Below are 12,502 nucleotides of genomic sequence, written 5' to 3'. Positions count from 1 at the left end.
GAATATTCGTCTCAAGGAGAGCAGTTAAACAATCATGCCTTCCTAGCAACAACCTTTACTGCAGCCTCGAGACTACAAGAGGTAAATAAATCTTATCAGCCTTTAAAAGTTTCACACATTTCCATTTGAGACTAATGCTTGCATCTTTAGGAACATTTCAAGGACTATGCTAAAACTAAGAATAAAGAGGATCATTACATCTCAGCCACATTACTATTTATATCCAGAAAGTAATAAGTAAAGAGTAGGCATTTGTATTTTGTTTTTAAATATTACAAATGTAGTTTCATTGTGTGGATCAGGTCCAGGGATCAGGGACAGGTCCAGTAAAATGGAAACGCCTAATAAGTTTGTAAATTCCTGTTGTGTGTCGGATATAAACGGAAAAAAATCAAGCCTCACTTTGGCACAGGAAGAAATTACATATAAAATATGCTCCTCTGCGTTGCCATTCCTCTGCTTCGTTTACACTAACCCTTTATTGTCAGTTTTGTCTCTGAACACTTCTTTACTCTAAGTAGAGAATACACTCATTATCTGCTACATCAGCAGTCAGAAAGTAAACACTGTTGAGTACCATCGCCTGCACATTTATACTTCTTGGATCGATCAACAAAAACAAACACTGAATCTTATGGCTCGGTGTGATTTTTACTCATTCAGGGTTTGATTTTTTTATCATATAATTAATTTTCTAAGATGTAAAAATTCCTAGAAATACTCAAAAAGTAGTGTCTAGATTCACTGTAAGCATGGTAATATAGAGTAAAATAATATGACCTAATATTTTTCAGTCTGTCATGTGACAAGATGCAAGTGTTTTATAATGGGAAAAAAATTGCAGGATTTTTAGCAGGAAATAATGACTTTATTTCACTGCATTCATCTTGTGAGGCACACTTTCAGCATGATGCTACCTCCGCCATGTTTTGCTATAGGGAAGGGGATGAGTAGTTCCTGAACTTGATGTGAGATAGCGCTTGGAGATGTGTTCACATAGTAGATTTTTACTGATCAGACCAGAGAACCCTTTAAGTCACACTTGAAGAGTCCTTTCAGCACAGAATTGGACTTCATGTAGTTGCTGTAAAGCCATGAATGATAAAGGGCTGCTGAAATGGTTCCCATCACATCAGACACAGCCTGTTACAGTGACCATCATGCCTCTGATTTGTTTTACAGCCAAATGTATGAAGACATCTGGTGGTTTCACGTCCTCCTCTTTACTATTAAGGGCCTCTTAGTTGTTGTTTTAGAAGGTTTTCTTAGCTCTTACATATTCTAATCTATATCCTGTGCATTCATTGTATAGGGATAGAATAGGGATGCAAATTGTTATATTATATTAATTCATTAATCGTTAGTTGAATAATCGATCGATTAACGATTAATTGATAAGCAGCGATTTTCCCTCAGTTTCACTAAGAATAAAAGCTAAACATTGTTTACTAAATAAAAATTGCATGTCATATTCCTTAATGAGTGATTTGCTATACCATTGGGGATACAGTACAGACAATGACATTTATGTAGGCTAGTATAACAAAATCAATTGTGAATAGAAATTAAATAAAATATGTCAAGCTGCTTTAACATGAAAATAAGTTGTTCAGTGGCTCCTCACACAGACGCATGTCCAGGAGTCAGGCATGTGTGCAGCTTGTTTACAGTGAGGGCAGCTACTGAGAACGTGTTCTATTTAACTCGCATCCTGATTAAAAAGAAAGAAGAAAATTCTTCATGTGACCTGCGTATTCACAGCATACACTCCACTGTGCACAGTACAGAGAGCAGCGGAGAAATGCGCGAGCGTGCAGAGACAGAAATGACACGCTGAGCAGAACTGAGGCTGCCACTCCTCAAAAAAATCTAAAACTAAATATCAGAGAAATACTGACGGGGCAATTAATAATAAAAATAAAACGCACAGGGCGAGCCTCAGCAAATAAGTGTGTGTGAGAAAAATGAACGGGCCGCGCTAACACTAAACTTTGATATCAAGTGGGGGGCCACAAAATATCGGCTCGCGGGCCGCTAGTTTGAGACCCCTGATGTAAATAGAATTGTATCCAGTTAAGTTCACTTGACTGCAAAAAACACTACTGAGATATAGAACAAGTATCCCTGCTTCCTGCGAGTTTGTCTTGTTCTGTGGCCATGTTTTTCTGTTGACTAAGTATGACTATGAATTAGTAAATTTGTTGTGGTTTCCTTCTTGATAAATCCCTTTGTAACTTCTGCCGGAATTCACTCAGGATACTTAGAATCATTTGGAGATAACACAGTTGAAATAAATCTGGCCTTAATCTTCCTGGTGACGTGCAGTGGAATGGCTTCACCATGGTAGTGTCTTTGTTATTTTATGCTTCCTGGTATCATTCTGACCTTACTTTAAGAAAGGAAGATTAAGCACACGTTTACATAATGCCTTTACACCTGCAACATAAACACATTTACACCCACCTATGTACTTACAACATATTGTAAAAGTGATCGAATAAAAAGAACCATTTTCTTTCAAGGATCAGGATGACTTTAATGAAGACCATAGGATTTGTGGTCATTCTGCTGGTTGTCCACTGCAGCCTGGGGGAACAGGGGTACAGACAGTCTTTCAATGTGTTGTTTGAGGTAAGAAGTCATTGCTGTGACACTACAAGACATTATTTGATGTTGACAGGTCGCACAATGAACTAATGTGATGATTGTTTTGCAGGGTGCAGACACTTCCCCGATTCATGCCAGACAAAGACGAGCAGGTGAGTCATGCACTGTGTTCCCATTACAGAGCATTATTATAGTCTTGACACTGAACTATTAATTCAACAGTGATTGTGTCAGTTTCAGCTCCAGCTTCTCTAAACGCCACTGTGTATCAGTTCAAAGCTGTACTAAGACTCGCTGACCTGCAAAAACTCCGTCTGATTTTGGCCAACCTCACTTTACCAATACCAATCAATAACACTGGTAACATCATCAGCATTAACACAACAACAGGTACAACATCCTTTTAATGTGTTTCAAAGAGGCTTTTTGCTCCACCAGTGCGTTACACCTGAGTGTGCTGTTTCTTTCCATAGTATGTTCATCTGTAAATAGTACAAACGGATACCAGTGTAAATGTGAGGAGAGCTATGCTTGGTCATACAACACCTGCCGTATCCATGAGGCCTGCGATGCCATCATAGGAAACACATGTGGGTGCATTAATACACTCCAAGTAGACGGACTGTACTGCCAGCCAAATATCAGCCAAATAGGTAAGCCTGGGTTTATGCTTTCATCCCATTTACTGGCCAGTAGATGGAGCCACATGTTCACCAAATCCAAATCCACAACTCAATGCTCAGCCTGCTTCCTTTTTTGCTGCTTTTTTTTGGTGAAAGAGCACACCCCACAGTGTGAGTCTCAGCACATGCCTGAAGAAAAGCATCTGTTGCATAAAAAAATCTGATACCTGTTATTACTTAACAATAGACATTATGGTATAGAAGGTGACATTCTCTGGCTATCATAATGACCACAAGAGGGCACTAGATTTCTAAACATCAGTCATAGGAATCCCCTAAAAAAGAATCAACCCCATGTTCCTCTTTCCTCCTGAGCAATATGTGGATTACTATAGGTTGTTCTATTGTGATTTGTTTATGCAGATCAGATTTGCCAATCTTGACAGTCCAGCATTATTTAATTATTATTATTTAATTATAATTGTCCTGCACTGGACTTGCATCAGTGTGAACATCACTGTAAATATTTTGCGACATCTGCATCATCAAATTTGAATGTAGCAAAAGAACAGATTGTTTAAAAAGTGTGTTCTGCTTCCTGTTTTTGGTGACATCACATTGTATGAGTGGAAATGTTTTACTTTGTGTGGATTAACAGTAGTTTCTGCAGCGGGAGCAAAATATTTACTAGATAAATAGTATTAGGGCTGCTTGATTATGGCAAAAGTCCTAATCACAAAAACAGTTTTTTTCTTTTTAGCACAATGACTAATGTTTAATTAAAAACATAAAGTGTTCAGGTAGATTCAGCTTCTTCTGTGTCTCCATCAGCCCTGTCATTTTTTCTCCAGCTGTAGCAGAAGGCACTGGCCAGTTTCTTGCAGAGGCCTACTGTCTGGGTGATCCTGGGATCCTGCATTCTTTAAAATTACAAAACTATATGTATTAAAACATTATCGTGATGATCAAAAAAATTATCATGAGGCTCGGGACCAATTTATCATAGCTGTGAAGTGGAAAGATGTGACTGTCATTTGGCTCTGTGTGTGTGGAGGGATGACAGAAGAAGAAGAAGAAGCTCACATGAAAAATAGCCTATCTTTATTATTAATTTATTTGTTATTGCATCACAATCTGAGTGCAGGCAGTGCCTGTATGACATGAAAAATAACATGTACACTTCTGTTCTCCTTAACAGAACCAGTGGAAATTGATGTTGTCATTGATCTGCGCGTCCCAGTGTCCAGTGTACCATCAAGTTTTTTAGATATATTCCGGAGCACCCTACCAAATGTCACCTACCCCCATACTATCAGTCCATTTTTGAAACTACTAAACTTGAGTTTCACCACTGGTACGTAGCCCACTTATGTGTGTTTGAAAAAGTTAAACATAAAGTTAGTAAAAAAATATTTTTTGTCATATTATTCATTCATCTTTAAAAGGGTGCACTCCACACTCCACCGGACTGCAGTGTCAATGTGAAGATCAGTTTGCCTGGCCATGTGACCAGTGTGGCACCTATGGTACATGTAGTAATATTAGCAGCCAAACCTGTGACTGCATAAATGGTCTTCCTGGTGGACAGTACTGTGAACCAATCACAAGTAAGCATTACTGTTTTGTAGCTTATTGTGTGAAAAAATATTGCTTGTTCTGGGAAGAAGTGTAAAATAATCTCTGATGTTGCTCAAACAGGCATTGCAAAGTGTCCAACACCAACAACGCCAATGACAGTAAACATAACAACACCAAACATCACATCACCAACACCAAACATCACAACGCCAACACCAAACATAACAACGCCAATGACAACAGTAAACATAACAACACCAACACCAAACATCACATCGCCAAACATCACATCACCAACACCAAACATCACATCGCCAAACATCACATCACCAACACCAAACATCACAACGCCAACACCACTACCAGAGGTCATAACAACACCACTGACAAACACTACAACGCCAATGACGACACTAAACATGACATCACCACCAGAGGTCATAACAACACAAATCACAACACTAAACATAACAACAACAAACATCATTACGTCAACATCAATGACACCAACCATCACAACGACAACAACAACACCAACACCAGTAACCGACATCAGTGTATCGAAGGATTTGTCAATTACTCTCAACATGGAATTCAAGCAGGAATACAATGACCCAAACAATGACGTCTACAAAATAATTAAGAATGCTGTAAGTGTTACATGTCCCTTTCTCATTTAGTTATATCACAGTGTTGATGCACTGAATGGTTTAATCCTGGACTGTTATTGTCTCAAATAGATTGAAGACCAGTGTAAAAAGCAGATCCCACCTCCATCATTAAAAAGTTTTTCCATTAAGTAAGTGTAATTTTATTATTTTAATTACGCTCTCCTAACTTATTCTAGTTTGTAGAAGTTCTGTCTAATTATGTTTAGAGAGTTGTCATAATTATTTTTTTACTGTTCATCCAAGCAGTTTCATCAGTGCTATTAGAAAGGGGACTGGTTGACAGCCCATTGTTCTTGCTGTGAACATTGGAGAGAAACTCTGCATTGTATCTTGCATCTGCATTTTCCAACTTAACATAGATGGCTTCCTTGACTTCAAACTACCTATCCTCTCTGTCTAAGATGTGAACACACAAGTCAACACACTAACAGAAGTCCATCTATCAGTGACAGGCTGGTTAACATTAAACTAAAGTAGTAACTTTTCTCAGCCAAGATTTAAACTCTGGGAAATGACTATGACCTGGATGAATGAGAGCATCCACAGATTTACAGTCACCTAGTTTTACGAGTTAATATTTTTTGAGCCTGTACATACTTATGTAATAAAATTTATTTTTTTTGTCCATATATATTGATATTTTTGATTAGTGTAGGTAGATCATTTTGACTTGACATTGACATTGTAGCTTGCTGGCCAAAACAAGTGTGGGCACCCCCTGATTTAGGCCTATTTTGGAATTGATGTCGTTTTAAAAGCATCCAAGCTGTAGCTCTATCCACATAGACACAATTCAATAAGTAATAACATATACCATTCAGACATCCTATTGGTATAAATGTCCTCTGCATGTGACAAATGAACAGGCGTAGAAACAAGAAAGACGTGCAAACATATACAGTTAAGTGTTAGAACTGACATGAAACTGCCTAACAAACCTAGTGACACTCAATACGCAGTCGCTATAGTGATGTGACTTCCACCTAGTTTTGCGCTTAAATGTTTTTTAGAGTAGTTACTTATTTTTATACCTAAAGTATGTTTAAAACCCTATGCTTCTGTTTGTCAACTTGAATAGAAATGTTGTGTAAGTACTTACTCTTGCGGTGCAGAGTTGTCTTAAATTAGCAGTGACAGCTAGTGGAGCCACTCTCTGCAGTGGCCAGTTGCTTTGAGACAGTTGCACAAAAAGTAATATTAGGGGAAAGAGTCCCAAGCTGGTAAGCAGTCATATAGTGACAGTGATGTTTTGTGTCTAACGGGTGTTTGTGTTATTGGTTGCAGGAGTGGAAGTGTCATTGCAGACTACACCATTACTGCTTCTTCTATTCCAACATCAATTATTGATAACGTAAAAACTGGTTTGTTTACACAACTGGGAAAAATATACCCTGTGGTATTTGACAGTAAGCCACTCTTAAACACCTTTTGTCACAAGTCAGAACAAGAAGATTGCATGATAGGTGTCTGATATTTTTGTCCATTTTTTATAGGCACAACTCCCTTAAAGTTTGATCCAGCTGAAGTGTTCTTTGAGAAAAGCGTGACTGTGACATGTGGCCCTCCACCAGATAATCTCAATTTTAGCACCGACTGGACAGCACAATGGAGCCGTGGTGGCGTGAACATAATCGCAGATAGTGGACATATCTTTTCAAAATCAGATAACATAGCAAAATTAGAAGTGACTCGGTTTTACTTCACAGACAATGGTAAGATATAAACCAGGTGTTGGTGATTAGATTATTCAAACTATTATTAAAATTAAACACTTTCTACCATTCAATTTGCTTTGAGATCTCCCTGTGCCTGTGTGGGTTTTCTCCGGGTACTCCGGCTTCCTCCCAAATTCTAATGATGTGCTTGTTAGGTTAATTGGTGACTCTAAATTGCCCGTAGGTGTGTGTGTGTGAATGGTTGTTTGTATGTGTATGTTGCCCTGTGATGGACTGGTGACCTGTCTAGGGTTTACTCTGCCTTTAACCCATAGATAGCTGGGATAGGCTCCAGCCCCCCATGACCCCGCACTGCAGGTTCAGATAATGGATGGATGGATATTATTATTGTAGACCATGTACTCCCTTTCACTGGAAATGGTATTCCCTATATTAGCAGCTCATAGACTTTGTGGCATTGCCCTGCTGAAAGAGGCCACTGCCACAAAGTCTATGAGCTGCTAATATCTTGGTGGCCAATACCATGATTAGTACAGTGTTATGGTGGGTCACTATATATTATATATTCTCTATAAAGCAATAGCAGGTAGTGTGTGTGATAATAGTAGTGACTAAGCTCTTAACAACAACATTGATTTCATATCATGGTCACGATCATCTTAAATTGCAGGAGATTATGAATGTCAACTGATACGGAGGGATGATCCGAAGTCAGTTTTCCGCCAAAAAGGAGACAAATCCTTCAACTTTATAGAACCACCTAAGATCACAGTGACACCAGTCAAAAAGTTTGTGAAATGCGGAAGTGGAAATTTTGAAGTGAAGTGCTCTGTCAACAGTCCCTACAATGTTTCATTTAAAGGCTTTCCTGGAGAAGGTAAACATGAACAAACACAACCAAATAACATTTTCATATTAATTCATAGTTCTTATTTAAGTTGAGTTTTTCCTGTATTTGTTGCTATTTGGACATAGGTCGAGAGATCACAAAACAGGTTCCAATCCCTGCTACCTGCACAAATCAGGACATAAAGTTCACCTGTCAATCAACTACTACACCAGTATATACAGAAGAAATAACGCTGTCGTTAGGAGAGAGTGAGTACAACAATAAGTACAGTTCAGTTTGAGATACATTTTTATTATGTAATTACCAGAACTGAATTTAAAACCGTATTTTTTTTCTTTCTAGACATTGTCTGCAAAGATGATCCGATATATGATAAAGGACCTTCAGGTTATAAGTCTGTAGTACCCTGCCCTCCGGGCCAGGTGGGAGAGAAGACGGCAGTTTGTAAGGACAATGGTAAATTTGACGATGAACAAGACAACTGCATCTTGAAAGCTGTTCAGGATCTGCTGCAGCAGTCTGAGGTGAACCAATTCTCCACTTGTTATTGTTGTATGTCTTGCTCCTTCAGTCATCAGAAAGCTTTCTTGGTGCCTTCAGACAATTCTGTAAAACATTCCTAATGGAAACGAAGGTGACCTGAGTGGTGTTAGAATGTAACAACAAATAAGTGTTTCAGATTTAACCAGGATTGTTTTCTATGAATAAAAAATAACTGAAATGCAGAAAATTGAAAATGAATTAATCCCACATATTAAAATTTGACTTTTCCCCCTCTTTTCTGTTACACACAGTTCTTGACAGCAACTTCCCTGCCAATAGTTTTGAACAAGCTCAGCAACATCACTGCCAACAATACGATTGGTGACCAAGTCGTTGGATCTCCTGCCACCATTAGCGCCATTGTTACTATACTTACCAATGTAGCCAATGCATCCTCATTTTTAGATTTTACCTTTGGCAAAAAGGAAATGACGGTACGTAAGCCTTGTCTAATTTAACTTTATGTATTTACATGCTTGATTTTTGTAATGTCTTTTTATCTTAGGATGTCCTTGACATTTCTGGTGTTCTCACCAGTGATGGGGCAAAGCGTTCATGGATTATTCTGAACATTGACGATACTAAAAGTGATACCACTAATGGCAACAACACTTCCTCAGGAACAAAAAGTAACAGCCCCAAGTCTGAAAATATCACAGAAAACAGCGTCAGCTCGTCATTTTTGCTGTCTCTGGAAGACATAACAGGCAGACTTAACAATGCTCGCTTTGACATTGAAACACAGTTTATTTTCCTGAACAAAACTACATTCACCAACACCTTCAATGGGGACTTTAACTCTTCAGTGGAGATAGACATACCAGCAGCAGCCGGAGGACAGAAGTCGATCACTGTGGTAACATTCTCCTCAATGAATAATGTACTCCCTGCAAGAGACCAGGTCAACTCCTCCAACAACGCCATCAACGGCAGGGTCGTACTCATCAAATCCAACGGTACCATCGATAACATCTCATTGACATTTGATGTTCTAAACGTCAGTCTAAAGAACCCTAAATGTGTTTTCTGGAACTTCACCCTCTTCGATGGTCTTGGAGGATGGGACGACAAGGGCTGCCAGCTGGAAGAATTCAATGAAACCGTCACCTGCAGGTGTGACCATCTGACCTCGTTCTCTATCCTCATGTCTCCCTATGCTCCTAAAGACCCTGTGCTGGACTACATAACCTACATTGGAGTTGGCATATCCATGGCTTCCTTGGTCATATGTCTCATCATTGAAGCGATCGTTTGGAGAAAAATAAGGAAGAGCACCGTAGCTTACTTGCGTCATGTTTCCATCGTTAACATCGCTGTGTCTCTCCTGATCGCAAACATTTGGTTTATTATTGGAGCAGCCATTTCAGATGCAAAGGAGAAAAACCCACCAGCATGCAGTGCAGCCACTTTTTTCATCCACTTCTTTTACCTCGCCCTCTTCTTCTGGATGTTAGCATCAGCTCTCTTGCTGCTTTACCGCACAATAAACGTCTTTGACGGGGGGTTGTCTAAAGCTGCCATGTTGGCTATTGGGTTCTGTCTGGGCTACGGAGCACCTATTATCATCGCAACCATAACCATCGCTGTAACTGCACCCAAAGAGCAATACATCCGAGGAACAGGCGTCTGCTGGCTCAACTGGGACGAGTCTAAGGCTCTACTTGCATTGGTGATCCCTGCACTGTCAATTGTAGTGATAAACCTGATAATCCTGTGTGTGGTGATGTACAAAATATTAAAAAGTAAAGCAACAAGCAGAGCGTCACAAGCAGGGGAAAAGCACGTTCTGTTGGTTATTGCCAGGAGCCTGGCTGTGCTCACACCATTCTTTGGATTGACTTGGGGTTTGGGAGTCGGAACCATGACCAGCCCAGACAACATGGGAATTCATATTTCATTTGCATTCTTCAATTCACTGCAGGTACAAATTCAGTTTTGTGTGTTATGTTATGCATACACATATTTAAGGGTTGCCTTTTATATCCCTCGTTACTGACTTTACTCTGTGTGTGAAGGGTTTCTTCATACTGGTGTTCGGAACGCTGTTGGACAAACAGGTATTTATGGCTCAAAGTTCAAAATTCAAACAGATATCATGCCAAATGCACAAATATAATTTAAAGATCTGAACAACCCCTTGTTTATCATTAAGCACTTCTCAATTAACCAACAGATGACCACTTTAATTTCCTTCCTACAGTAAAGCCGCCTTCACTAATGTCCAGTTTCAAGAAAAGCACAACAAACCCCTGCCTACCATCCCCAACCTACCGCCTTATTCTGACTTTTGTTTCTGTATCAGAACATATGATAATACAATATTATGTATTGTTAGTGTAAATTTAACCATATGTTGTATCCAAGCAGCATAACATCCTGATTTGTTATGCTAATATAATACAGCTGCTACATGACAGGTTTTAGGAAGATATAATAATAATAATATAATAATACCTTTGAATAACCCTCCATATACTCTTCACATAGAGGATTTTGCATTTTAAAATGCATTTTAAACAAGAATCAGAACTACACGTTTTCTGGCCTCTATTTATAAAGCAGAATCAACAAATGTCTCTGTGCCCTGTTCAGCTCCAGCTCAAACCTATAGCATGTGAATGTATGAGTAAAAACAACATAAAGCAGAAAGCTTTTTCATTTTGTTGTGATAGGAAAGTAAAACAGCTGACGCCTATACATTTAAAACACTTGCCTTGAGTTTTTAGAGCGGCGGTCTGAATTTTGAGTTTTCATTTTCAGGTGCGGACAGGAATTGCAGAAATATCACAAATATCCAGCGGCAGAACAAGGGTAAGGACAGTTTCACAGCTCTTTGGTTGCATTTCAGATATTCTGGTGATTCATTATTTTTTATTTTTTACTCTGGTTTTAGAGCACCAGTGGTGGAGTCTCATCATCGGGTGTATTGGGATTTTTTAACATCCGGAGACGAGGAAGAGGTACAGTATGGAATTAAGAACCAAGGCCAAATTTAAGACTATTTAGAGGCTGAAATGACTCCTTGTCCTCCCCCTCATAGTTTCCCTCAAATCATAACTGTGGGGATTATGTGTATGAAACATCAGCATGTTAACGTCCTGTTGTTTGTTGCTGCTTTTTCAGATGGATACAACATTTCTGCTGCTACATCTGGAGAGTCTCGCTCCATCAACACTTAAGAATCTTTATCGCAGTGATAAGAATATAAAAGTATCTGAATCTGATTATTCATTAGTCAGGTCGTCTTGTACAACATGTTTTTTTTTCAGAAAACTACTCACAACAACAATTTGGTTTACATTTACATGCTGTTATTTATGTTGGATGTTTAGTATTAAATATATTGTGGTTCGTTGTTTAGCTCATGATAAAAAAGACAGGAAGTACATAGGAGAATTCACTGCTAAGGAGAAATCAACTTTTTTTAATCAAAATGTCCACAAAGTGTGGACGGAGAATGTTTCTGTTGCTAGTTTACTTATCAGTTTTATTCAGCAAGTGAAGAAAGACTCTCACACCTTTACTCTGGATAAGCAGCAGCTTCTGCTTTCTTTTTTATCTTGAGCATTTTGCTGCCTGAAGTCAGGTCAGAGGTGCACCTTATTGATTGTAGATTGTTTTGTTTTACTGTTGAAGTTTAATGAGGAATGTTGCAGCTACAGAGTATATCACTAATTATGTGTAGTGTGTGTAAAACAGAAGTTCTTTGAAATGTGTTTGTGAATAATAAAATATGTTTGAAACTTGTTAAATATCAGTTTTAATTCATTTAAACTCTTGGACGCATTTATTTGTAAACATAGTTACAGTTTTTAGGAATCATACAAGCAAATATGTTTCTTTATGCCCCATTAAAAGAGCAGCTCTGGGAACAAAAACAGTGAGAGGCTGCAGTTTGTCAGTGGAATAACGAGTATGTTTTTCATACCAGCAATCAGGTTAATCAGGTTATTT

General features: G+C 38.6%; 1 protein-coding gene across 2 annotated transcripts; it reads left to right on the top strand.

The window, feature by feature from the left end:
- On the top strand, positions 1 to 12,140 carry LOC114429256 (adhesion G protein-coupled receptor F5-like). 2 transcript variants are annotated; one of them, XM_028398206.1, is made up of 20 exons: positions 1 to 81; positions 2,523 to 2,631; positions 2,717 to 2,759; positions 2,848 to 2,997; positions 3,081 to 3,260; positions 4,429 to 4,584; positions 4,676 to 4,837; positions 4,929 to 5,458; positions 5,549 to 5,607; positions 6,764 to 6,885; positions 6,973 to 7,191; positions 7,826 to 8,032; positions 8,131 to 8,253; positions 8,348 to 8,529; positions 8,800 to 8,982; positions 9,054 to 10,469; positions 10,564 to 10,605; positions 11,309 to 11,359; positions 11,442 to 11,508; positions 11,672 to 12,140. In XM_028398206.1, exons 2-20 carry the CDS (start codon positions 2,530 to 2,532, stop codon positions 11,725 to 11,727), a joined length of 4,050 nt encoding a protein of 1,349 aa, XP_028254007.1. In that variant the 5' UTR covers positions 1 to 81; positions 2,523 to 2,529; the 3' UTR covers positions 11,728 to 12,140. The 2 variants fall into 2 exon arrangements, with proteins under 2 accessions (XP_028254007.1, XP_028254005.1); XM_028398204.1 differs by having other exon boundaries at positions 2,842 to 2,997.
- The last annotated feature ends 362 nt before the right edge of the window (positions 12,141 to 12,502 follow it).

Source organism: Parambassis ranga, chromosome 24, assembly GCF_900634625.1.
Source record: "Parambassis ranga chromosome 24, fParRan2.1, whole genome shotgun sequence".
Lineage (NCBI taxonomy): Eukaryota > Metazoa > Chordata > Actinopteri > Ambassidae > Parambassis > Parambassis ranga.
This window is presented reverse-complemented; position numbering and strand designations above follow the sequence as displayed.